The sequence below is a fragment of the Pleurodeles waltl genome, chromosome 4_2 (genome assembly GCF_031143425.1).
Source record: "Pleurodeles waltl isolate 20211129_DDA chromosome 4_2, aPleWal1.hap1.20221129, whole genome shotgun sequence".
Lineage (NCBI taxonomy): Eukaryota > Metazoa > Chordata > Amphibia > Caudata > Salamandridae > Pleurodeles > Pleurodeles waltl.
Window position 1 is genome coordinate 558,180,180 of NC_090443.1, and position 26,686 is coordinate 558,206,865.

At 42.6% G+C, this 26,686-nt stretch overlaps 1 protein-coding gene across 1 annotated transcript in view; it reads right to left on the reverse strand.

The window, feature by feature from the left end:
- LOC138293098 (complement factor H-like) overlaps positions 1-26,686 on the reverse strand; it is a 595,692-nt gene that overhangs the window by 524,960 nt on the left and 44,046 nt on the right. The window contains exons 2-4 of the mRNA XM_069232110.1: positions 17,561-17,764; positions 9,357-9,524; positions 7,674-7,850 (exon numbers count right to left, since the gene is read on the reverse strand). Coding sequence (XP_069088211.1) covers positions 7,674-7,850; positions 9,357-9,524; positions 17,561-17,764 — 549 coding nt within the window. The remainder of the gene's footprint in view (positions 1-7,673; positions 7,851-9,356; positions 9,525-17,560; positions 17,765-26,686) is intronic.

Below are 26,686 nucleotides of genomic sequence, written 5' to 3' on the forward strand. Positions count from 1 at the left end.
ACTGGAGTTAATCCCTTATATCAGGCAAGGCAGAGGGTTACAACAACTATGCCCTCAGACGTAGACATAGGATAAGGTAGGAATCTCTAGAACATCTAGAACCACACACAACATTGTGGGGTTGTTAATTTTCTTCACTCTGATTGCAATGTTGGTTACATGGTTTTGTTTCATCCTCCCAATTATCACTGCACATGCATTTTATACAAGATTGTGATTGTTTCAATAAACGTACTGAAAAATTATCTCACATCTTGTGTCTCGCCTAGGCATGCATGAGTAACTGAGCGAAGGGGATATGATATATTTCAACTTCATCCCTGGGGAATCGGAGTGTCGTTTTCAGGTTGCCATTCACCCATTATCCCAGTAAATGTTGAGGTGTGGGTGAGGCACTGTGAGCTAGCCAGGAGTTATGCTGATAGCTTCTGTACTCAGTCTCCCCCACTCTGCAGTTCTGCCATCCTAAACACGCAGTCCTACTACCAAGGTAGGAACCGCATAACAAGTTTACTCCTATAATCAGTACGAACTACTGTTCGTTGCTCATCATTTACAAGTGAAACTTTACTACAAAGTGTAGACTTTAATCTCTCCACCACCTGAATTCAGGGCGTGGAGCCTAATTTATAGGTGTAAAGTTACTACAAGTATATTTTTCACACGTAGGTGAAGGTCTTCACCAGGAGAAACCAATCTCTCTGTAGTAAAGTGTAGTCAAAACATAGTTTGTTCAAGGTTTTAAAAAAATAAATAAGAATTTTTTTATTTGTTAACTTCTAATAATATGAATATATACACTATAAATAAAATGTTAATAACTTATCTTAACCTACAAATATTATTTATAATATATTAAAATAAAACTATTTTTATTCATGTTTAAATAAAATAGAATTCCACCTGAAGTAAAATAAGTATATTTATTGAGCGTTTAAATTAATATTATTATGTGATGTATACGTAGAGTTACTTGAAAAGAATGTAATTTAAATAAATATGAATGTTAGATTAATTTTAAAATGTAATATGTTTAATGAAATGTTAAAACTTAACAACAAGTATGTTTGTTATGGAATTTTTAACATTCAGTATAATGCATATTTTTAAATTAGTTGAAATAATGTATTTATTTTAACATTAATTCTCCTGGGGTTTTATTTTAAGGCTTTCACTCCAATATTTTCTATAAGGTAGTATTGTAGTACCAATGGTTGGACATGTGTGGTGCTGGACTTACTCTGTGTCTGAGCTGCAGCAGTTTCTGAAAAGCAAAGGCTTACTCTTTGCAAGTTTGAGTTTGTCCCTCACTACATCCCTCCCTAATATTCTCCTTATTCCTGTCTTGATCCCTCCCTTTTTTAATAGATATTCCACATTTTCCACCCTCTCCCCTGCCTGTCTCTCCCACATTTACTACAAAAATCTATACTTATGTGTGTGGAGATCTCCACAGTCGGGCCGGTGATCTCCATAAAAGACAGGAAATTTGTAGGAGTAGTAGGTAGGTATATGTATAGCATTATGAAATATGTTAGCAGTACTACTGTAAAACTACTAATGTACTACAAAACACAGTTTGGGAATAGCTCTCTATGCTGGATTAATGTGCAGAAAAATATGACAACTTCATTGAAAAGGCATGGCTTTGCCTGTAATTCAATGCTATCCATGTCTATCTATGAACTTAAAGAAAAAAGTGCACACTAATTTAGTGTCCCACAAGTCATGCAACCTCCCCTAAATATACCCTTGCTAACAGCACTGGAGGCATATTTAATGGTTTGCACACCAGCAAGCCATAACCCCTTGAAACACAATACCCTTTCATGTCCCTAGCAATACCTAAGGGGAGCATTACTCAAATGTGAGGTCTTTTGGCTGTGTTTGAATTTCCCCATAACAATCAAAGTCTTTTTCCTCTTTGCTAGTGCTGAAAAATCACCACTAAACCTGGCAAAAAACACACATCAATAATGTCAGTGGAAGAAAACCCATGCTCGGACAGTGCAAGTGGAGCAAATAAGTCTTTCCACTGAGACTTAGGATATCTTTAGGAAAGATGGCCAGGGGGTCCTGGGACAGAGTAGGGGTACGCCACTGCTCCTGGAAGATCCCTAAATGATTTAAGGCAATTGGAAGTGCTCCCTTCCTTACGAGGAATCGTGATACATGAACATCTTTGCTGGCACCAATGGGCAATGGGTTGCTTCACCTCCCCAAATCTAAAGTTTGATGTAGTCCCTTTGGTTCAAGATTTCTCCTGCAGGTGCCTATACTCCTCCTCTGGTCACCTGTGCAGCTCCTATGGGCATGCAGGAAGTAAAGAGCCTGCACAGCCAGGCTCTTCCAGCTGCCTGGTGTACTTCGGTTCAGCCAGACAGTCACCTTCACTCACTCTCTTGCTCCCTACCGGTTATCCATGGACATGGGGAGTGGTAGGGATATCAGCCTCTGCTTTCTTTCCTGGGGCGGCACCCCCTTAACAGGCCACCGCAAGAGGAACTGGGGCTTCCTAAACCTAGTGTTTGTCTACTGTTAGGCTGGCTGGTCACTCAGGCACAGGCCCTCCCTGCTGGGGGAAAAAAGTCCTGTCTGACCCAATGAACAACACCATGCTTGGCTTGGGCTATTCTCCTGGGGCACTGGCCCTTCCAGGGGTAATATAAAATAAAGGGCTAAAAGTGGTAAACCTTACCTTAGCCTGCCAGCCTACAGCCCGGCAAGCGGTAGAGACACAGACATATTTCTCTGACCATTTGGCCCATTTGGCCCAATTCATATGGAGTTTGGTGTGATCTGAACCTGGTGGTGGTGAATTCCAGCCACAAAGAGTATTATTTTGAGGCTTCCTGGCACCTAAACTGTTTAATTTTCTTTTTCTAACTTAATGTTTTCTTGTTCTGATGAGAAAGAGCAGAGGGACCTGTCATCCTGCCCCTAATTCATGGTAGCCTGGCCTAGTGGCTTTCATCAGCAGAAGCAGCAGCACCCTGAGGCCTTTGAGGCAAACTAGGCCACCTACTGGTACTCCCCAGATGTAATGGCCTACTGGTCACTAGCAGGACACATTTCTGATGGGCAGCCTGGGGCAGACCTTCTTAGGGCAGCTAGTCATTACTAGTCCACTGAAGTACAAGAGAACCCTCTCCTTCAGGACTCCAAGTAAGTCCACATTTAACAGTCCCCCAGAAGGAGAGGGGAGGCCAGTGACACTAGCAAAGGAGACTACAAAAAAAGTGATGGATGGAATGCTTGAATTAATTTCAGCAGTAATTACATATGGCTGCATCCCAGTCCATTGTTATTATTTAAACCATGCCACTTTAGTTGAGACCTAGTGATATATAAATCACTATTAACCCTGCGATAATGGGGTGAGGCCCCAAGTAATTGGATTCTCTTGTGCATCGGTAAACCTATTGGCCATCATTTCTAGCAATCATGTCAAAAATTACGAAATGCAATGCATCATATGCAATCCTGGTATATAAAAATCACAGGAGTGCTCGATTATAGAGAAATACTTCCCCAATGGCTAGTGGTAGGCCAAATCTAGAAAGAAAATCCACTTGTAGAAGGAAAATTCCTTCTTTCCCAGTTAATCAACTTCATCAGCCAAGTATCAACAAGGAGCCATGTTGTAATGTCACATTCACATTTTATTAAATTCTGTTTGTAACATACAGCAGCCCACCCAATGCGTTTCGTCCAAAGAAGGACTTTACTAGGGTCATTATATCAGTATATTCATTGTGTTTGATCTTTTCACGTGGTGCCGTTCAGCCTGCACAGATCTTAACTGGGCAAGCTACTATTTCTCCTATGTACTGGATTGTGGGAACTCTATCTGACAGGAAGAACGTAAGCAATATGAATATAATGATATAATGACCCTGTTGAAGTCCTTCTTTGGATGAAATGCGTTGACTGGGCTGCTGAATGTTGAATGCTTGGCCCGGAAACCAAATGCTACTAGTAGGCTTTTAGCACTGATTGTGCCACCCATATGAGTAGCCCTGTAACCATGTCTCAGACCTGCCACTGCAGTGTCTGTGTGTGCAGATTTGAACTGCCAATTCGACCTGGTAAGTGTACCCACTTACTAGGCCCAAACCTTCCCTTTTACTACATGCAAGTCACTCACTCCTAAGGTAGGCCCTAGGTAGCCCCATGGGCGGGTTGCAGTGTTATTAAAAGGTAGAACATGTGCTTGTGTGTTTTACATGTCCTGATAGTGAAATACTGCTAAATTCTTTTTTCTCTATGGCAAGGCCATAGGTTAACCTGGGGATTGCCTTTAAATATCTTATAAGGGCAGTTTCCCATTAAGAGCAGATGCAGATGAGGAGTTTGCGGTCTCTGAATTCACAATTTAAAAATACATCTTTTGGTAAAGTTGGTTTTTAGATTGTCTGTTTGAAAATGACACTTTTAGAAATTGGGCATTTTCTTGCTTAACCAGTCCGTGACTCTGCTTGGCTACTGAATAGACGTGTAGTTGGGCTGTTTGCGAATTCACTCTAGACAGTGATACAAAGGGAGCTGAGCTGTGTTCTACATATCCCGATGAGTCTTCCTGGTCTAAAGTGGGAGGGAGGAGCTGAGACCTGCACTTGAAATGGCTATGCCTGGCCTCACACAATACAGTCTCCAACCCCCTAGAGTGTGTCTGGGGCCAGGACAGGTAGAGGCAGGGTCTGGTGCACAACAAAGACTTTCCTTTGACATTTGCCTACTTCAAGGGCAGAAATGAGTATAAGTATTGGAATGTTCACCCCACAACTTTAGATTACTTCTGGATAAAGAAGAACCTCTGCCAAGGAGAAGAGCTTGATGCTTGATGAGAACCTGCAACTCTGCCTGTTGCTTTGCTATGCTGGCCTGTTGCAGCCCCTTCTGCAAAGAGACAAAGGACTGGACTTTGCTTTATGAAATCCTGCTTCTGAAGTTTCTCCAAGGGCTTGGACAGCACTTGCCCCCTGTTCTGAAGTCTCAGAGACATCAATGACTTCATCTGCCAGTGTCTGGGCTCTTCTGCTGAGATTCCTGACTTGGTAAGTGGTGCCAAATCCAGTCCCTGGGCCAATAGAGGAAGAAGCTGGTAACTTGTGGGGGGAAATCCTCGCACCTCTTTGAGCGCACCAAAAATATTGATGCAGTTCCTGTCCCATGGCTGAAAATTTGACACACCACCTGTTCTCAACACGGACCATTCACACAGCATGTCAGAATTTTCGATGCATGAACCCTGGGCATCTAAATCTTCAACATAACCACATGGACTTGAGACTGCTTGTCTAGAAAACAATGCATCCTTTCCCTGCGAGGAAAGAATTGATGCATCGCTTACCCAGCAGAGAAAGATACATCACTTGCTTTTCTGATGCACGCTCAGCCGCCTAAACTAGTGTAGAGTCATTTTGTGGTGTTTCCACTGTGTTAATGTGTGTGTTTGAGCAAAGGTTTATTACATCAAACAATTATACTTTCTTTTAGCAATCTTCAAACTATGAATTAAACAAAACAGCAGCCAAGTTGTAAAAGTGATTGGTTACACTTGCTGCTACAAATGGAATCTCTTAGAAGAATGAATTGCCTCACCATTTTATCTAAATTACATTTCACACTATGGTGAATTATTCAGTTTTTACTAGAACCTATACACCATTCTGCTGGGTTAGGGCTGGAACTGCTTGTTTTCTCAGATGGAGCTTTTCTGCTTACGGTAGATCTTGCATGTTTTATAAATGCACGTCCTTGAGGCAAAAATATTAATCAACAATCTTTTGTGTAAACCTTCAATAAAGGAGCGCAGAGTAATTTAATGGTCTGTTTTCCACCCTCCCTGTTAAATAGTTCACACTACAAAGAGGCAAGATTGGCAATGATTGCCAGACAGCATTGGTCGACATAAAACACCTTTCTTCTATTTGCATTTTACATTGAGATACCTATTGTTTAGAATGCTCGGTCCTCACCCACACAAGGTGGCATGTTTTGCAGTTGATAGGGATAGGATCCCACTTGGGGGAGTGTGTTAGGCCACATGCCTACTCCACTTGTCATCTTACTGCATTGTGTGCAGCAACAAAAATGTGATGCTGTAAAAAAAGTAGAAATTGCCTAAAGTTGATATAGAAACTGTTTATTCTTGTCAACATGGATTCTAATGTTCTAAAACACAAAGGAATTCATATTTTACTTTCATTATTGTATTAAAAATAAATAAATGGCTGCACTTTAATGTTAAATTGTGGATATAGTAGGTAATGGTCAATCAGTAAAACATGATCGGAAGCTAACAGATTACTGAAATATAGCAAAATGTAGACATTCTGTTGCCCTTCTGATGAACCAGCAGCACTGCTGCTTACAGAAATTTCACAGTAGCCTCTGTAGTTCTCACAATGAAACCACGCACATACAAAACATATAAACTGTGAATGTTCTTTTTGGAAAGTGCAGTTAGGATAAAAATCTTATGCAGACATAGGAAGTTAGAAACTCCCTACTCACTTTATGTCTTTGTTGTTGCTGTTCTATTAATATCTAAACTAGGAATCAGTGGAATTTTCTTCCTGCAAGATTTTGCGCTATATTTCTAAGTTTCAGTTTCAATTAATTTGTTTTGTACTTACATGTAATCATTTGCTATCTTCATAGCTGTGTACCTACACTTCTCTCTGTTCCCCTTCATAAACTCTTTGTTCACTCACCTATGTTGTCTATCTGTCCCTTGTCCTCTTTGTACATCTTATCACGTTTGCTCTTTCACCTTTGTGAAACCTAAGCTCTAGGAGGACTTCTCCACTGAAATATGAATCATTTTTCTCTTTTTCGTTTTTAAAATGTGTGTAACACAACCTCTGTTGACAGCCATGCCTGATCTTTCAATATTTATCTTATTGTTTCATTTTTGTTATCCAGGTGATGTAATGTTGACTACTAGTAAAGCTCTTTGGATATGAACACTGTAAACAATTCAGATAAATACCGAACATATAAATTACTTGACGTAAAACAAGCTAAATATTGAGATTCATCAATATGAGAGGCACCCATATGCTATCTTGCTGCTTCTTCACAGTTTTAAGTTAATTGGTTAATGGGTAATCTTTGGAGTTCAGGCTGAACCAGAGCTTATGATGCATATTTTTGCTTGCTGGGTCCCGGCCCCTCATTGGAGGAGAGGAGGGGTTGGTTTTGAAATATGGCAAATAAGTCTCTTAAATATTATATTATCAGATTCTTATTGAAGATAGAGAACTTGACAAGGCTCCAGAAGTTGTAAGACCGGGATCCTATACTCCTATAACTATGACTATGTATTCATTTCATCTACAATCTACAGATTGCTCTGGTATTGCTGGATACTGGATTTCAGAATGGTAGGACAGTGAACAGGCTCCTGCAGGTACTCAGGCTGATATGGAGAGAAAATCTACAAGTGCTGTTGTATTCAGTGCATGGATAATTTACAAGTAGTGAATTGTTGCTCTTCACTGCAAAGTTGGAACTAATAGTGGACCTATATAAAATTTAAGTTTTCAAAGGAATCAATACACAGTTTACATTTAGCAACACCAAAGGTATTTAACTTTATGTATGCAACACAGAGATATATACTGATAATACTGAAGCATTTATGAAATAAGAATTACACTACTTACTTTCACATTTTAATGGGGGAACCCAGCCATCTTTCGTACATGTTGGTTGTCTGTCTCTGCTGTACAAAGCCACAAGTCCAGAACGACAGTGCAAGTTAACCATGTCATCCTGTTTGTATTTGTCCCGTTTTGGCAGCATTTCACCATTGATCACAGTTTCATAATAGCACTCGATTTCTAAGAAAAAGTAGATGTGGTTTTACTATACAGCAAAAGAAACAAATCCAACTCTAAATTCATTTTACAAATTCAAAAGAGGCAGATCGAGGTTGAAACCTTACCAGGAGGCATCAGATCATGGCAGAGATTCACACAGCGTAAAAATAAAGTAAAGAGGAAATTTCTCATATGTCTCTTAAATTTATCTAACTGGAATAGGAATGCTGAACTATTAAGCTATGCCAAAGAGGCTCATATGCAAGAAAGAGCACACAAATGTTTTATTGACAAGGGAACTCAAGTTTTATATAGCACTTTCTACTGAAACATATAAATATAACTATTTCACATAGTGCCACTACCCAGTTCAGTAGTGCCCATCTTATCAATCACTGAAAAACATGTAGCATGTTCTGTATCAGCATATCAACTCATTATCATTAAAAAGACATGCTTTAAGGGTGCATTCAATTAATAATTGTCAGCTGATTTCAAGATTTTGGCCTTGTCTTTAAGTGTTTCTAGTTGTGGATTCCGATGTTATGTCTGTTTGATAAATTCTCAAAATATAGAAAGCCAGAGTGTTCAAATCAGGCTTGCAAAATTCTTTTTGGTGAATTGTCAAAGTAAAGAATAACCTTTTCTAAGGAAAACTAAAGAAAACAAACAAGGACTGTAGCAGTCCTTTTTCTATGTCTTTCATGACCCAATTTAAAAAAGAAAAGAGGAAAGCATCAAAGAGGACAATCACAAAATAATGTGATACTATGTTCAGGTTGGTAGATAGTCCACTGGCTCTGTCACCTGGAACACTCATTTGACAGTCTTCCACTGTTGATACTTCAGCCTAGTAATACTGCTCCAATCATGACAGCCTCCCCGGCGCAAGGATATAACCACCAAGGCCTGGAAGCTTTATGTTTATGTGCTTCCTGGGAATGGACCCCACGCTTTGGGCGCCATACCAAGGAATCATACAATTGATGACAATTTCACCACTAGGGATTGGTATAGTGGGTTTGCTGCCACTGCGCTACTCCCCTTCCAAAGGTGTATCCCGCAAAGCAAGTAGGAGATGTTTGAAATAATGCAGAAAATCTTTATATTTGGCTGCTGTTGGTGGCACCCTCATAGTTGGAAAAATTGTCAAAAAGTTAAATTGATTTTCATCATAGTTTTAAAAAGCACATACATTGAAGTAAATTCTGATTTGTCTCTGCAATGTCAGGTCCCCACAGTAATGTGTAGTATTGGGGGAATGGATGGATGGGCGTGTTTGTGTGTCCGTGTGAACGTTACCAGTTCCCAAAAAGTAGAATATAGTTGTGTGCAGTTGGAGGCCTATCCTTTTGAATGCACTGGAGCCACGGCTACTCTGTTCAGTGATCTGCAGGTATTCGGCTTTCCTTTCCTTTTCTTATATTTTGATTGCTGAGGGAAAGATTGTAGTAGTACTGTTAATGTAATCATTACAATTTCTTTAGAACAAATTATAGTCAACCGATAAAACCAGTAGACGCTAACCTTTACATGAAGGCTTCGGATTCCAACCTTCCTCAGTGCATTCGGGAACTCTGCCATCATACTTATAGCCCCTCTCACAGTTAAATTCCAGTCTCTCATCCTTCCTAAAAACTGGTTTGCTGTTTGCAATTGTCCCATGTGGAATTGCAGGCTCTGGGCAATTTATTTCTGAAAACAATGGAAAACAATGACAGTGATTGTGTTTAATTATCATAATTTATTTCAATTACTTATTGCAGCTCAAAATGGAGTAAAGCTAGTAACTACATCCCACCACTGCCTGGAGTCTTGATTGGTATCGACTGAAGCTGTGAAATCCATAGAGAGAGAAAGCTATAAAAACTTTGTTCTGTTCTAAAACTTTGTCATGTGTGAGCCTAATTCATGTGTTGGGAAAATTGGATCTTCCACCATTAAAATAAAATTCTGAGCCACAGTTGCTGGACTAGTGGGGTTTTAGGTGACACATCAATACGTGAATTTGGGCATTGAGATGTATCATTAGTGCAAATGAAAACATGGGCTAATAAGAGCAGTCTATGCAAAACATTTATCTCTTGCACAGTAGTTCCTTTATATGTATTGACAAACATTTTGAGCACTTTACTGTGCTTTGTAATATGTTTCAAAGGTTCCCTGATTATTAAGTACTCTATATTTCAAGTAATAGCTGGACCTGGAAGAGGTGTGCAGATGATGACAGATGGTCATGGACCGCCAGGGCCGGGGACCGCGGGAGCACCGCCAACAGGCTGGCTGTGCTCCCAAGGGCATTCTGACCGCGGCGGTATGGCCGCGGTCAGAGACAGAAAACCGGCGGTCTCCCGCCGGTTTTCCGCTGCCCTGTGGAATCCTCCATGGCGGCGCAGCTTGCTGCGCCGCCATGGGGATTCCGACCCCCTCACTGCCATCCTGTTCCTGGCGGTTTTGACCGCCAGGAACAGGATGGCGGTGAGGGGTGTCGTGGGGCCCCCGTAAGAGGGCCCCACAAAGATTTTCAGTGTCTGCCATGCAGACACTGAAAATCGCGACGGGTGCTACTGCACCCGTCGCACCCTTCCCACTCCGCCGGCTCCATTTGGAGCCGGCTTCCTCGTGGGAAGGGGTTTCCCGCTGGGCTGGCGGGCGGCCTTCTGGCGGTCGCCCGCCAGCCCAGCGGGAAACACAGAATAACCGCGGCGGTCTTCTGACCGCACAGCGGTATTCTGGCGGCTCCCGCCGGCACCGCGGTTACCGCGGCCGGCGGGAGTCAGAATGACCCCCAAAGTCTCCTAAAACCTGGCTGGTTCTTTTGTGGCTTGCAGAACTGGCTTATAATAACTCTCACCACTCTTCAATAAACTCAACTCCTTTCTATGTTTTATATGGGCGTTATCCGTACATTTTACCAGTTACATTACCTGCCTCTACTCAAACCACTTCAGCAGTCATGGACATGCTAACACACATGAAAAAGGTACATCCACAATTACAAACAAATCTTCATCAAGCAAAGAAAAAATATAAAATGCAATATGACAAAAAACACCAGCCTGGTCCTCAATATACAAACAAAGATAGAGTTTGGTTATCCACAAAAAACTTTGTATTAAAAAATAAAAATATGTTTCATCCAGGGCCCCCTACACCTATCCTACCAGGGTCCTAAGAAGTAATACGACAAGTGAACCCAGTAACATATAAGCTAAAATTACCATCATCTTTGAAAATTCATCCGGTGTTTCACACTTCGCTTCTTAAACCTGCTTCGCCCTCAAGCGCCACACAACCTGCTTCTCTATTAGTCCAAGGTCATTGGGAGTATGAGGTGCGATCTATTCTAGACTCTAAATATAGGGGGTCTTCCCTTTGGTACTTGGTGTCCTGGAAAGGATACAGACCAGAAAATGACTCTTGGGAACCTGCAAGACATGTTCAAGCACCCCGTTGGGTGCAACGATTTCACCTCCTCCATCCTGATAAACCAGGCCCTGGACCACGCTTGGGAGAGGGGTGTAATGTCAGGAATAAGGCCATGCACGGTCCAGGTCTCACCCGAAACTCCGCTACATGGCTCTGCAGCGCTTTATGCACACCACTTGTCATCCCCTCTTGTTCCAAAGGTGGCCATCAGCGTCGTCTGCCCTGTGGCAAAGCTCATAGAGCTGCAGGTTCAGGACATTGATGGACAAGATGCACTTATCAGTGCTATTCCATGAAGGGACTACAATTCCCATGTTTTAAAGGCAGCAGCCATCTTGGGGTGTGGCAGGCCTATAAAGCCCAGCCACACCCAAGCATGTTGCTCACTATTTTGAAGATTCGATGCAGTCAGACCTTGTGGGGGTTTCTCTGAAGTAGAGCAGAGTTCCTGAATGGCAGAGTGACATCCCACCGAACTATCCTTGTTCCCATGGTGCATTCAAAAACGAGTAGGTCGTACTCGTAGCGGTAAGGCCTTGATGAATCCAATTTTGGAGGAAGTCGTTACTTCCAAAGGTAAAGCGCCCCTTAGCACAACGAGCAAAGTGTTTTCAGTTTCCACAGTACAGCGGCCTTGGCGCAAAGATCAAAGGCGTTTCAGTTCTCAGCTGTAAAGCGCTCTTTGCACAGCAATTCAAGAGTTTCAGTTCACAGAGGTAAAGCGCTCTAGGCACGGCAATTCAAGCGCTTCAGTTCAGAGATGTAAAGCGCTCTTGCCACAGCAATTCAGGTGTTTCAGTTCACAGATATAAAGCGCTCTTGGCACAGCAATTCAAGCACTATAGTTTATAGATGTAAAGCTCTCTTGGCACAACAACTCAAGCGCTTCAGTTCACAGATGTAAAGCGCTCTTGGCAAGGCAATTCAAGCGCTTCAGTTCATAGATGTAAAGCGCTCTTGGCACTTCAATTCAAGCGCTTCAGTCCACAGGTGTAAAGCGCTCTTGGCACGACAATCAAATCGCTTCAATTCACAGGTGTAACAGGTTCTTGGCACAAAAATCAAAGTGATTCAGGCCACTTGAGTAAAAGCACCCCCTTAGCAGAATGAGGGTAGCGCTTTAAGGCAAGACAAGTAAAAGCGCTTCCTGGTATTATAAGTAAAGCGCTTCAAGTTCTATGAGTAAAAACTTTTCAGCCTTTTTAGTTGTGAATGTGAAAGCATTTTTGGAGATAAGAAAATCATAGTTTTCATTGTTCTTTGAAAAGCTTAAGATGTAAAAGGCATATTTAATTTTCTGAGATTTTCTAGGTCATGATCAAAGGTTTATGTTTTGAATGCATTGGTGTTACAGGATTGATATTCTGAGTATAATCATAGTCCAAAGCTCTTGCCATCTCTTGATTCTGAGGTCGTAGTTTACTCTTGTTCCATGTTTGAAAGAAGGGGTTTTGCCCTCATTTCAAAAGGGGTCTCCATCTGAAATCTCGGAGACTCATTTAGTCAAGAGTCTATTGATGAGTTACAATTCTATGAATGAGTAAATGCATATTTGTTCTAACCTTTTCTTTTCAGATCTCTCTCCCTGTTGTTCCCTACCCTAATACCCTTACCCCCGACTGGCTTCATCATAACTCTGTACTATAATAGCTTTCTGAGTTGGTGACGCCTGAAGGTGGGCCTTTTGTTCAGCGACGTGCAGATCCAGAGGAAAGGACACTGTGACAAAGATATTTAAAGACAATCCCCATGTTACCTTATGGGAGAGATAGCCCTTGCAATAGTGAAAACTGAATTTAACAGTATAAAACTTTCAGGACGTGTACAACACACATGTATATGTCTGTCATTTTAAATACACTGCACCCTGCCCATGGGGCTATCTATCACCTACCACAGGGGTACCTTTCATGAAGTAATAGGGAAGGTTTGGGTCTGGCAAGTGGCTACACTTGCCAGGTGAAATTGGCAGTGCAGGACTACACACACAGACACTGCAGTGGCAGGTCTGAGGCATTTTTACAGGGCTACTTTGTGGGTGGCACAATCAGGGCAGCAGGCCCACTCATAGCATTTGACTTACAGGCCCTGGGTAATCACAGCACACTTTACTAGGGACTTATTAGTAAATCAAATATGCCAAGCATGGATAAGCATAAGATAGCTCTCTCTACACCTCCATTCCCCTGGAAAGGGGTCTTGAAATGCTCCAGCTCACGCTCAGTGCCCGCGATTCCACACTTTGTGAACACACTCGTATGCTTCTTGACCGTACTCGTTTAGTGCTAGAGAACAATGTATTCCTACATGATGGTAGGTGGTTTCGGCAGTGTCAGGGTGTAGCCATGGGAGCCAAATTCTCTCCATCATATGCCAATCTATATATGGGCCAATTTGAGAAAATACACCTGTAGTTCAACTGCCCGACACATATCACCCAACATATCCTTTACTGAGGGAGGTATATTGATGATATTCTGGCACCATCCCTGACCTCAATATTCTTATAGACCACCTCAACACCAATGAGTTCAACTTAGTGTTTACTCACAAAATGGACACTACCCAAATTGAATTCTTGGATTTATTTCTGTACATCACCAACAACAAGATCATGTCAAGACTTTACAGGAAACCCACTGCCTGCAATTCTATTCTGCATGCGCAGATCGCTCCTCCCCTCACACAAATCAGGGCCATTCCATACGGAGAAATGGTCAGGATTCGACGCAACTGCACTGACACTAATGTTTTCAAGCAGGAACTTAAGAACTTGACTTACCGCTTCCGAGCCAGGGGTTACACCAACGAACTCATTTCGGTAGCCAGCAAATGCATCTCTAATAAAAACCAGCACACTTTACTGACCAAAAGCCCCAAAGAACCTGGTGCCAAGGGTTCTTCTAACAAAAGACCGGTCGCTTTCATCACCCAGTACAGCCCTGCGAGCAAGTCAGTACTGCACATTCTCAGAAAACACTGGCACTTGTTAATGTTGGACACTTGTCTCAAAGATTCAATAGGTGAGTCACCCACCATCATACACAGTAGGGGTCGGACCCTTAGGAACATTTTATGCCCCAGTTTTCTTTGTCCCTCCCCTCAGACTCACCAACCGGGGTGGATGCCAGCAAAACCAAAGGGTTTTACAAATATGGCTGCTGCATATCCTGCCAACTAGCCCTCAACAAAACTATATCTTTCTCCTACAACACCGGGACCACGCACCACATCAAGACTTTCATGAATTGCAACACGAAGTACACTGTTTACTGCTTGATTTGTGTATGTGGTCTGATTTACATTGGAAGCTCTATACGCCCACTGAAGGAACGTATTCAGGAACATGTCAGAGCCATCAGAAATGTCAACACCAACTATCCCCTTGCTGTTTACTTCAACACTAGACACGGGGAAAAAGATCTTTTGAACATTAGATTCCATGGTATCACTCAGGTCTCCAACTCACCTAGAGGGGGAGACAGAACCAGGGACTTGCACAAATGTGAGGCCAAATGGATCTTAAAACTTCGCGCAGTTGAGCTAGGCCTGAACACAGATTGTGAATTACACTTTTTTCTTACATGACTGTTTTGGTCCGCTCCTATGTGTTTGTCAACCTCTTATTTGATATTCTATGTTAAACATTTATGGGTAATTGTGTACTTAGGTCCAACAATGTACACTGCATTATTATCTTGTTTCTACAATGTTGGGGTTGATTATGTGTTCCACCACCTGTTCCATGCCTCCATGAAACCCATTGTTGCACTTGATTACTGTGTTCCATGGTCGCAGTTTTTTATATGCTCCATGGACTTTTCTTCACACTAGACTTAACGTTCTCACTGTTGTGCTCGACCTTGTATTTGCTAAACTAAGTTTCATCGCATTCCCTAACTAGCCTTTATAATCACCTTCCTCCAGCACTACACCGATGTGCTTACCTTGGCTCACCATATCGTTTTTTAAGTTGCACTACACAACTGGTTATCCTATCATTAGCATTTACCCAGCTAGGGCGTGATTTCTTCTTACCTCACACCTTCTACTATCTAACAACCGACCGCGATCTCTGTTGGTTTCCTTACTCTCCCTCTTTTTCCCTCTCTTTTTCCCCTTTTTCTCTTTTCCTCCTACTTGTCCGTTTCCGCTTTTTCTTTCCCCGTTACATTAACTTCTTTTTATCAAATGCCTAGGCTTTTACCCCTTTACTTATACCATTACATGATGGCAGCTGCCTCACTGGCTCACCTACTCACTTGGATCTTGTCTGCATTTTGGTGTACAGACGTCTCCTTCATATAATTAAGATGGCTGCCGCACTTCCTAATACCATAAGTCTTTCCAGTCCCTCCTCTATTTCCATCCCACTCCCACCTTCTCTTTATAGACGGGAGCGCAGGTCCTCACCGACCATTAAACGCTCCGAGGACTGCGCGTCGCACGTCTCTTCAGGTATGTCTTCGACTTTTCTTTACCCAGTCCCCTCGCCCCACACTGCTATTACCTAGTAATATAACACACGGTATTATTTCCATGTTAGTTCCACGGCCATCCCGGACATCGATAGTGTACAGTATAAACTATTACCAACTACTGAGTCTCCACTCCTTTTCGCGTTCAATTTTTGTTTACTCGGGGCCAGCGCTGCCACCTTTAATACGTGCCACTTTATAACATTGCCGCACACCTCCACTTTCTCTCGAGACATGTCGCTGAAACCCTTTTTTTTCCTAGTTTCCTCACCTCACTGCCAATTTTTATCACAGTAGCCGCAACTGCATAGCCGTTTTTTTTTTTTATTGGCATTCTGATCACGTTAGCTTGTGGCGGATAACACTGCTATTTTATAAACTTCTTACTGGCCTTCCCGTTCGGTTTTTGTTTCACTATCACTTTTGTTACCTATCCAAATTGCTTGATTACGCCTTATCTGTCTTACCCGGGTCTTTATCCTCGTAGCTTTCTTGCTTACTTGTTTTCACGCCAGAATTACCTTGCTGCCACACAGGACCATACTCAATACCAGCTTTTAATCATAGTATCATACTCATACTTCCCATATCTTGGCCATTGCCCCAATTGTAACGCATGTCCCTGTTCCCCTTATCCAGGTTCAACTACTCATTTCTCTATCCGTGTTTTACTCTTATCTATCACTTTCTTAGATTTTGACTCCAGGCTTATCAGGGCCTCCTACACCTATCCTACCATACGTGTTCAATACCTTACTCACCTGCTGCTGCTTGGGCAGCCTTACAACTCAAAGTTTTACTCTATGAAGGTATGTACTTAGTGACTTACTGACTGACAGCTGATCAAAGAGCACCCTCGTTACATACCTTCGATACCTACCATTCTGGCCGGACGGTCCAGGTATGAGTTACTGTCTCTGCCCTTTCTGGCCCGCCCCCCTACTTTTGACCGTTATTCTACTCTGTGTGGTTTTAAAAAAAAATCCTTTACCGTGTTCTGACTTACCCACCTGCCTGGGTCTCTCTCAGTCCTTCTCTACTCTCCTACTTGTCTTATCACACTTTCTGATACTTTGGTTCTGACTATGAATCATACGAACACGGTGACTCACTTTCCCTTGCATGTTTTGTAGTTTGGGTCCCATTCACGTATTTTGCTTGCCATGTTCACCAAATGCTTACCTACTCTAGCTTTCACAAAATTCACTGATCACGGAAACTCTGGATTTAGAATCTTGTTTACATCGTCACCCATGAGCCCACGTTTGACTCCCAACCACGCTTGTGTGCCAATTCTTGCTTTTATTACTGTTTTGCAGCCTTGATGAAGTCACCTGTGTGACGAAACACGTGTTGGCTGTATCTCGATGATCATATTTTGATCTATAAGCATCTACAAATAAAGACACCATCTACTAACAAGACTTGAAACTTTATTCAACCTCTCACTTCCTCCGACCCACAACGTACCATCAGGGATACCTATCCCTGCTACACTTTCGGACTATACATTCTGTGTGCTGTGGCCATCTTGTTCAATTTTGTCCTTGGGTACTCTGGTACCCGTTTTAGTGCCTACTGGGTAGTAAGGCACTGGGCCAAGTTGCACCAGACTTTGCATTAACCTGTTTACTTGTCAAAAATCATTGTTGTACTGCCTGGATGTGCGGCACCTTTCACCCTTACTACTCTTGTGTTTCTTCCAGGTTTTGTTCTAAAATAACAACAATAATAACAATAACAATAAGAGTAATAATAATAATAATAATAATTAGAGTCTGCATTAGCACTGAGTTGGCCCATTAGAGTTTATAAATTACTCACGGAGGCATCTTGGTGTAGGGGACCATCCTTCATCAGAACATGTGATTCTTCCAGATTGGTATCCTGATTCAGTTGCATAGTTGCTATGGCACTCATAATCAATTTCTCTTCCTTTTGACATTGGAAAATAGTAACTTCGATAGTAACTATAACTCCAGGAGCTCAGTTTTCCATTTTCTATTTCTGGATATTCGCAAGCTTTACCTAGGAAAAAAGCAAGACATTTAGACCTGGTTCCTGGTATCAAAATATTACTTCATCATTAATGCTTCCACCTTGGAATGTGTTCAAGAAGTGTCCAAGGTAATGCAATACCATGTTACTCTTCTCTTCGATTTCAAACATATAACCCAAGATGTATTTTTAACCAAAGCTCTATTTTCTGACTGAGTCACTGGCAGCACTTCACCAAATTGTAGTGTTAACTTAATTGATATTATGCATTGGTTTACTATTTACCTACATCACGGGAACTCAAGAATGACTTTTGATACATGAACCTAATCCGGAGGTGAACAAGGAATCCCACATTATGTATAAGATTAATGGGAATTCATTCAAAATCTCATTGAAGAAGACAATATCTCTAAAACATATAAGTATTGTTTCCTCATTATTTTCAGGATCAGTGTCCCAACCTACAGTGAAAATAAGAACATGCCCCCAAATGGATGTAACAGATAAGATGGCAAAAAATGATCACCACAGTAAGGATACTGAGTACTAACTTGACAGCACCCTGTCATGCCAAATTTAAAATTCCATTGTAATGAGAAGCTCAGTTATACATTACATTCAAGTTGTGTGTGCCGTATGACGTAGACATTCAAGAAAGTACCATACATCTAAAGTTCATACTTCCATGCAATGTAAGGCACAGTACACTATGATTATTGCGGTCTCCTTTATCTAGGAGTTCCTTTAAAGACATTGTCCACTTTCTCCAGCTTCTAGGGAAGACTTAACTTACCACTCTTGTGATGTATTTATTTTCTTTTTGCTTTGTGTTGTGTGCGTACCAACAGTTGTGTGCATGAGTGTTGTCCTATATTCTTCATAATCCTGGAAGCATGTCTTTGCAGCTGTTCATCCAGTTAAAAGCATTTCTGGGAATCAAAAGCGTGAGCCTTCAATGGTGCATGTTAATTTCATTGCACATTGATATCACGTTTTTTCAGTAGCCCTGAACCCTCCCTTACTTTTCTCCTCTGCTCTGCTCCCTTCCAGCAGTGTCCCTTCAGACTGTACTCCTGCCCTGCACTGTTCTTCATAAATATAATACAGGTTTGCTTGCACAAGACTATCCTTCTTTTTGCATGGCATGTAAATAAATATAGAGTAGAGATGTTTTCCTGCTCACTACTGAGAAGAAATTGACAAACTGACAGTGACAGAATATACAATCCTACAGAAGATTGCTACATCACATAAACATGAAGGGAGTATATATTTATCTAGGGCACTAACAGGATCGGTAACTGCATAAAATACAAAATATTCCTTCAGTCCCGCTGTCTCCCTACAGTGTACCTTCCGTCCTGATAACTTTTGTTCTTTTTTCTAGTGTCTCATTCAATTTTCCTATCATCACTTCAGCATTGTTCAGTGATTCATCAGCCCTGCTTCCTCTGCAGTGTCTTCAGTCCTATATCTTTCATGCTGGGCCCCTGGACTTCTGCTCTCTCCAACAGTGTCCCTTCACTTTTACCCCTGCTGGTGGCCTCACTTCTGAGGTGCACCCCTTAATCCCAACAAATGTCATTCTCCTCCTTGAATTTTCCTGCAGAATTGTCCTCATACTGCAGTGTCTAATAAGATCCACCCTCTCCCTACAGTGTTGTTTTAGACCTGCTTGTTTCCTTGCTTTGCAACAGTGGTAATGGAGCTATCCACTTAGCTGTATAATTTTGGTGTCTGATCACACCCACTGATTTTGGATAGTGTCACTTCATTACGATTCCTTCTCCTCCCTAATCCACTCTAAGCCTAACTGAAACCCCCAATGGGCCAGATCAGAAAAAATGTTGACTGGTGTTAGTTCATGTTCTTGTTGGTGTGCTGAGGCAGTGCTTGATGAAAACTCCTCCTATCACCATGTTATAAAAAAGGTTTCTGGAGATGGTAATCTGTGACAAAAACGTTTGAGCACATTTTTTCTTTGTCAATTTGTTGGGGTGATGATGTATTATGTGTTCTGGCTTTCCGAATCCCACAATTAAACTTCTTAAGGGGGTCCTACATTTCGCAGCGTCTCTCATTCATGGCCTGAAGAAATATAATCACAATATCCCCTTCCTGAGGGATCTCTATTAGCTTCCTTTGCATCCTGCAGCATCTTAAACCTTGTTGCATCATTAACAAAGCCCCTGCTTATATTCTGGGACACAGCAAGATTACCATACTGTATACTAAGAAAAGTAAGAAAGAACAATGCAGAAGGCCTTTTCCAACTATGCACTGAGGATCTAGAACAACATCCCTGTATCCTACAGGAGTGCCCAAACGCTGTTTCAATTCAGGAAAGAGTTGAAAACTCACCTCTTGAAAGAAGTCTACATTATAATTAATTAATTATCCACAACTCATCTACTTCGCCCGTCTCTCATTGACTTTTGGCTAGGTCTGCACTACAAAAGTACCATATTATTTCAATTTGATGTGGTTTTTAGTGTAATGTGGTGTGATGTTTTCTGTTTTAACTGTTTTGGTGTTTTGTGCTCTGTTGTGTTTTATTTATGTTTTAATCTTGCTTTGTGTATTTTATTATGTTGCGCTCTCTTGTTTATTTTAGTTTTACCAACAAATACTGCTACATTTCCAGCTAAAAGCAGCACATGCTTTTAAAGTTGATATGATAAGCAATCATTTACTGGTACAGGTGGTGAGATAGCACTGCTCAGGCTCTACATCTATTTAGGAGACATGTCAGCCCAAAATAGTGGCAGAGGCGGTGGGTCAGATTTATCAAGCCTTTCTGCCAATCCAGTGGTTCACAAAAAGTGATGCAAACAGGAACAAAATCCTGAATTGGGATTTATTTTTTGGTGGAAGTCTTGATTTGTAGTGGAAAGGAACACTAAACATATGCCAAGAACTGGGCTGCACTTCTTGTGTCAAAGGGTATCCCATGAGTGGTAAACAGTGTTCCAATGCCTCCACACATGGGTTTTCCTGAAAAGCCCTATCTACTCAAAAAGTAGACAGAGCTTTACAGAAAAGTGTATGCCTCCTCAAGACGGGCATACGCTTGTGATATTGTTATGTTACATTCCATTTATTGTTCTCACTCCTACCACAAAGGTTCCTTTCACTGACACACATTAATGCACAAAAATAAAATGAAGTTATTTTGAAAAGCAGCACAGAATGTTCCTAAAGAAACAAGGTTCAAGTCTAGAAGTAGAGTTAGTTGCAGCTTATTCCACAACATGGACTCGCCACAGAGCACATCCTGTTCCCCTGCCTCTGGCTATGGGAGAGTGGTGTAACAAAGGCCCCCGCAGCCCCCACGGTGCCAGGAAGGCCCGAGCTCCAGGAGACCCACTCAGCTCAGTCGTATGGCCTGAGAGCTCCTGAGTGAGTCTGGAGGGGGGGCCCTCCATGTACTGTGCAGGGCGGCCCCCTCAAGTTTAGCTATGCCACTGGATAGGAAGGTGGATATGTGGCACAAAGATTTGACCAGGAGTCTGAAAGGATGGCAAAGCTCTGAACACCTGAAAGTTTCTTGATCTCAAATGCTAGCATTAAATCCATAAATCTGTTCTTAATAACACATACCTGGGAGAAATGTTATGTCCTGGTTTTTCAAGAGACAGGGACTACAATCATGAATTGGAGCTATGCTCGCGTTCTAATCTTTTTCTCAAATGATAAATAGTTGTAACCATGTCTATTTCTTCTACAGTATAAACAAGAGCAACAAAAAATGTGGCATTTCTAAAGTATGTATCTTTCGTTCTTTGGTAATAGACTGGCCTAAAATAATTCACAAGCATTCAATCACTTTCCCAAGAAGGACTCCATCTTTGTTTTGTAAACTTATGCATGTCTGTACAATGGTATAAGGCTATTCACAAATGTAAACTTAATCATAAATTAATCTGCACATGTCATGACATCTATAGAACCAGGGTCCTTTTTGGATTCCATCTCAACTAATGTGTTTGATGACCTTATATGTAATTCAGACGACTTTAAATTGCAAACTTTTTTACACTAATGTATTTCAATTGGCTGACTTTGTTTGGCATGCTCTCCTTGTCAGTGTGGACATCTTTTAAGTTTGTTTTGAGGGTATTTATTGTTTTTACTCCTTTTAGTAGTCTTTAGGATCTACACTCCATTACTGGCAAGGGGAGGGTGTCTTAAGGACCCTTTTAGTAACCGGGTTAGACACCCCTGTTTCAGATTAGTTTTACGGCTTATGTCTTATTCACATTTTTTACACGTTTTATTCATTTTAGCAAGACTGCTTTTTAGCAATGACTTTTATGCATTTTATCAGCTCCTTTATTCTAGAAAAGGCAAGGAACATGCTACTCATTTAATCTTCCTTTGCACTGCACATAAGCAGTATTCTTTGTCCAAGGCTGTTAAATGTGGTACACTATATGCTAATTGTTTTGCCAGTTCAGGAGCCAGCTTTTATCTCCGCATTACATCGGGACTGTGGTCACAGTGTGACAGGGGTTATGATATAAACTACACACTGGAATGCCCTCTACCCTTCTTGGGTCAATCAGGATTATTCTGGGAAGCGTGCTGCACTACAGGCAGTTTTGCTTGTACTGAACTTCTAGATTCCCAAAAAGATTGCCATCTAAACAACAGGCGGATTCCTGATATTCTATCCAGGTATGGGACTGGGGTTAATCCCTTAGATCAGGCCAGGCAGAGGGTTACAACAACTATGCCCTCAGAAGTAGACATAGGATAAGGTAGGTGTGAGAAAGTAGCCTCTTTCTAGCCTTGTTACCCCCACTTTGGGCCTGTTTGTGAGTGTATGTCAGGGTGTTTTCACTGTCTCACTGGTATCCTGCTTGCCAGGGCCCAGTGCTCATAGTGAAAACCCTATGTTTTCAGTATGTTTGTTATGTGTCACTGGGACCCTGCTAGTCAGGACCCCAGTGCTCATAAGGTTGTGACCTATAGGTATGTGTTCCCTGTGTGATGCCTAACTGTCTCACTGAGGCTCTGCTAACCAGAACCTCAGTGGTTATGCTCTCTCTTTACAAATTGTCACTAACAGGCTAGTGACCAATCTTACCAATTAACATTGGCTTACTGGAACACCCTTATAATTCCCTAGTATATGGTACTGAGGTACCCAGGGTATTGGGGTTCCAGGAGATCCCTATGGGCTGCAGCATTTCTTTTGCCACCCATAGGGAGCTCTGACAATTCTTACACAGGCCTGCCACTGCAGCCTGAGTGAAATAACGTCCACGTTATTTCACAGCCATTTTACACTGCACTTAAGTAACTTAAAAGTCACCTATATGTCTAACCTTTACCTGGTAAAGGTTAGGTGCAAAGTTACTTAGTGTGAGGGCACCCTGGCACTAGCCAAGGTGCCCCCACATTGTTCAGGGCCAATTCCCTGGACTTTGTGAGTGCGGGGACACCATTACACGCGTGCACTACATATAGGTCACTACCTATATGTAGCTTCACAATGGTATCTCCGAATATGGCCATGTAACATGTCTATGATCATGGAATTGCCCCCTCTATGCCACCCTGGCATAGTTGGCACAATCCCATGATCCCAGTGGTCTGTAGCACAGACCCTGGTACTGCCAAACTGCCTTTCCCGGGGTTTCACTGCAGCTGCTGCTGCTGCCAACCCCTCAGACAGGCATCTGCCCTCCTGGGGTCCAGCCAGGCCTGGCCCAGGATGGCAGAACAAAGGACTTCCTCTGAGAGAGGGTGTTACACCCTCTCCCTTTGGAAAATGGTGTGAAGGCAGGGGAGGAGTAGCCTCCCCCAGCCTCTGGAAATGCTTTCATGGGCACATTTGGTGCCCATGTCTGCATAAGCCAGTCTACACCGGTTCAGGGACCCCTTAGCCCTGCTCTGGCGCGAAACTGGACAAAGGAAAGGGGAGTGACCACTCCCCTGACCTGCACCTCCCCTGGGAGGTGTCCAGAGCTCCTCCAGTGTGCTCCAGACCTCTGCCATCTTGGAAACAGAGGTGCTGCTGGCACACTGGACTGCTCTGAGTGGCCAGTGCCACCAGGTGACGTCAGAGACTCCTTCTGATAGGCTCCTTCAGGTGTTGCTAGCCTATCCTCTCTCCTAGGTAGCCAAACCCTCTTTTCTGGCTATTTAGGGTCTCTGTCTCTGGGGAAACTTTAGATAACGAATGCAAGAGCTCATCCGAGTTCCTCTGCATCTCTCTCTTCACCTTCTGCCAAGGAATCGACTGCTGACCGCGCTGGAAGCCTGCAAAACTGCAACATAGTAGCAAAGACGACTACTGCAACTCTGTAACGCTGATCCTGCCGCCTTCTCGACTGTTTTCCTGGTGGTGCATGCTGTGGGGGTAGTCTGCCTCCTCTCTGCACTAGAAGCTCCGAAGAAATCTCCTGTGGGTCGACGGAATCTTCCCCCTGCAACCGCAGGCACCAAAAAGCTGCTTTACCAGTCCCTTGGTTCTCCTCTCAGCATGACGAGCGAGGTCCCTCGAAACCAGCAACTCTGTCCAAGTGACTCCCACAGTCCAGTGACTCTTCAGTCCAAGTTTGGTGGAGGTAAGTCCTTGCCTCCCCACGCCAGACTGCATTGTTGGAAACCGCGACTTTTGCAGCTACTCCGGCCTCCGTGCACTTCCGGCGGAAATCCTTTGTGCACAGTCCAGCCTGGGTCCACGGCACTCTAACCTGCATTGCACGACCTAATAAGGTGTTCTCCGGCGACGTGGGACTCCTTTGTGCAACTTCGGGTGAGCACAGTTTCACGCATCCTCGTAGTGCCTGTGTCTGGCACTTCTCTGGGTGCTACCTGCTGCTGAGAGGGCTCCTTGTCTTGCTCGACGTCCCCTCTGTCTCCTGACGCAATTTGCGACATCCTGGTCCCTTCAGGGCCAGAGCAGCATCCAAAAACCCTTACCGCATGATTTGCAGCTAGCAAGGCTTGTTGGTGGTGTTTTGGCGGGAAAACACTTCTGCACGACTCTCCACTGCGTGAGGGATCCGTCCTCCAAAGGGGAAGTCTCTAGCCCTTGTCGTTCCTGCAGAAACCTAAGCTTCTACAGTCCAGTAGCAGCTTCTTTGCACCCACAGCTGGCATTTCCTGGGCATCTGCCCATCTCTGACTTGCTTGTGACTTTTGGACTTGGTAACCTTCTTCCACAGGTACCCTCGACTGGAAATCCATCGTTGTTGCATTGCTGGTTTGTGTTTTTCCTGCAGAATTCCCCTATCACGACTTCTATGTCCTTTGGGAAACTTTAGTACACTTTGCACTCACTTTTCAGGGTCTTGGGGTGGGCTATTTTTCTAACCCTTACTATTTTCTAATAGTCCCAGCGACCCTCTACAAGGTCACATAGGTTTGGGGTCCATTCGTGGTTCGCATTCCACTTTTGGAGTATATGGTTTGTGTTGCCCCTATCCTTATGTGTCTCCATTGCATCCTATTGTAACTATACATTGTTTGCACTGTTTTCTAAGACTATTACTGCATATTTTGGTATTGTGTATATATATCTTGTGTATATTTCCTATCCTCTCACTGAGGGTACACTCTGAGATACTTTGGCATATTGTCATAAAAATAAAGTACCTTTATTTTTAGTATAACTGTGTATTGTGTTTTCTTATGATATTGTGCATATGACACTAAGTGGTACTGTAGGAGCTTCACTCGTCTCCTAGTTCAGCCTAAGCTGCTCTGCTAAGCTACCATTATCTATCAGCCTATGCTGCTAGACACCCTATACACTAATAAGGGATAACTGGGCCTGGTGCAAGGTGCAAGTACCCCTTGGTACTCACTACAAGCCAGTCCAGCCTCCTACAGTAGGAACCTCTAGAACATCTAGAACCACACACACCATTGTGGGGTTGTTCATTTTCTTCACCCTGATTGTAATTTTGGTTACATGGTTTTGTTTCATCTGCCCAATTATCACTGCACATGCATTTTATACAAGATTGTGATTGTTTCAATAAATGTACTGAAAAATTATCTTGTGTCTCTCCTAGGCATGCATGAGTAACTGAGCGAAGAGGGTACGATCTATTTCGACTTCTTCCCTGGGGATTCAGAGTGTCGTTTTAAGGTTGCTATTCACCCATTATCCCAGTAGATTTGGAGGTGCGGGTGAGGCACTGTGAGCTAGCCAGGAGTTAGGCTGACAGCTTCTGTACTCAGTCTCCTGCACTCTGCAGTTCTGCCGTCCTAAACATGTAGTCCTAATACCAAGGTAGGAACCGCATAACAAGTTTACTCATTTAATAATAAGTAGTACATTTACTACTGTTCGTTACTCATCATTTACAAGTGTAACTTTACTACAAAGTGTAGACTTTAAGCTCGCCACCACCTGAATTCAGAGTGTGGAGTCTAATTTATAAATGTAAAGTTACTACAAATATCTTTTTCACACGTAGGTGAAGGTCTTCACCAGGAGGAACCAATCTCCCTATAGTAAGGTGTAGTCAAAACATAGTTTGTTCAAGGTTTTTAAAAAAAAATAGAAGATATTTTTATATGTTAACATCTAATAGTAAGAATATATATACTATAAATAAAATGTTACAGCATTAATAACTTAATCTTAACCTACAGAAGTGTGGCTCAATAGTTAGAGCAGCAGACCCTGATGCAAAAATCTGGCCCGGGACCAGGGTTCAATTCCCACCTTGGCAGGTCTTGGGCTCAATTTTCTCGGACCTGATAATTCTCGCATCGGTCCCTAATTTAATTCATGGGTCCCACTCTGTAACTCTGGGCAATAGCTTGCTTAATCTCAACAACAACCCCAACAGTGCTGGTATCCCTGGCTTCACCTTAGAGGTTGCCCAGGAGTGGGCACCTCACAGGGAAAAGCCCAGAGGGGTTCCACAGCGGTATGCATACAGCGCCTTGAGACCCTAACGGGTGAGTAGTGCGCTATACAAG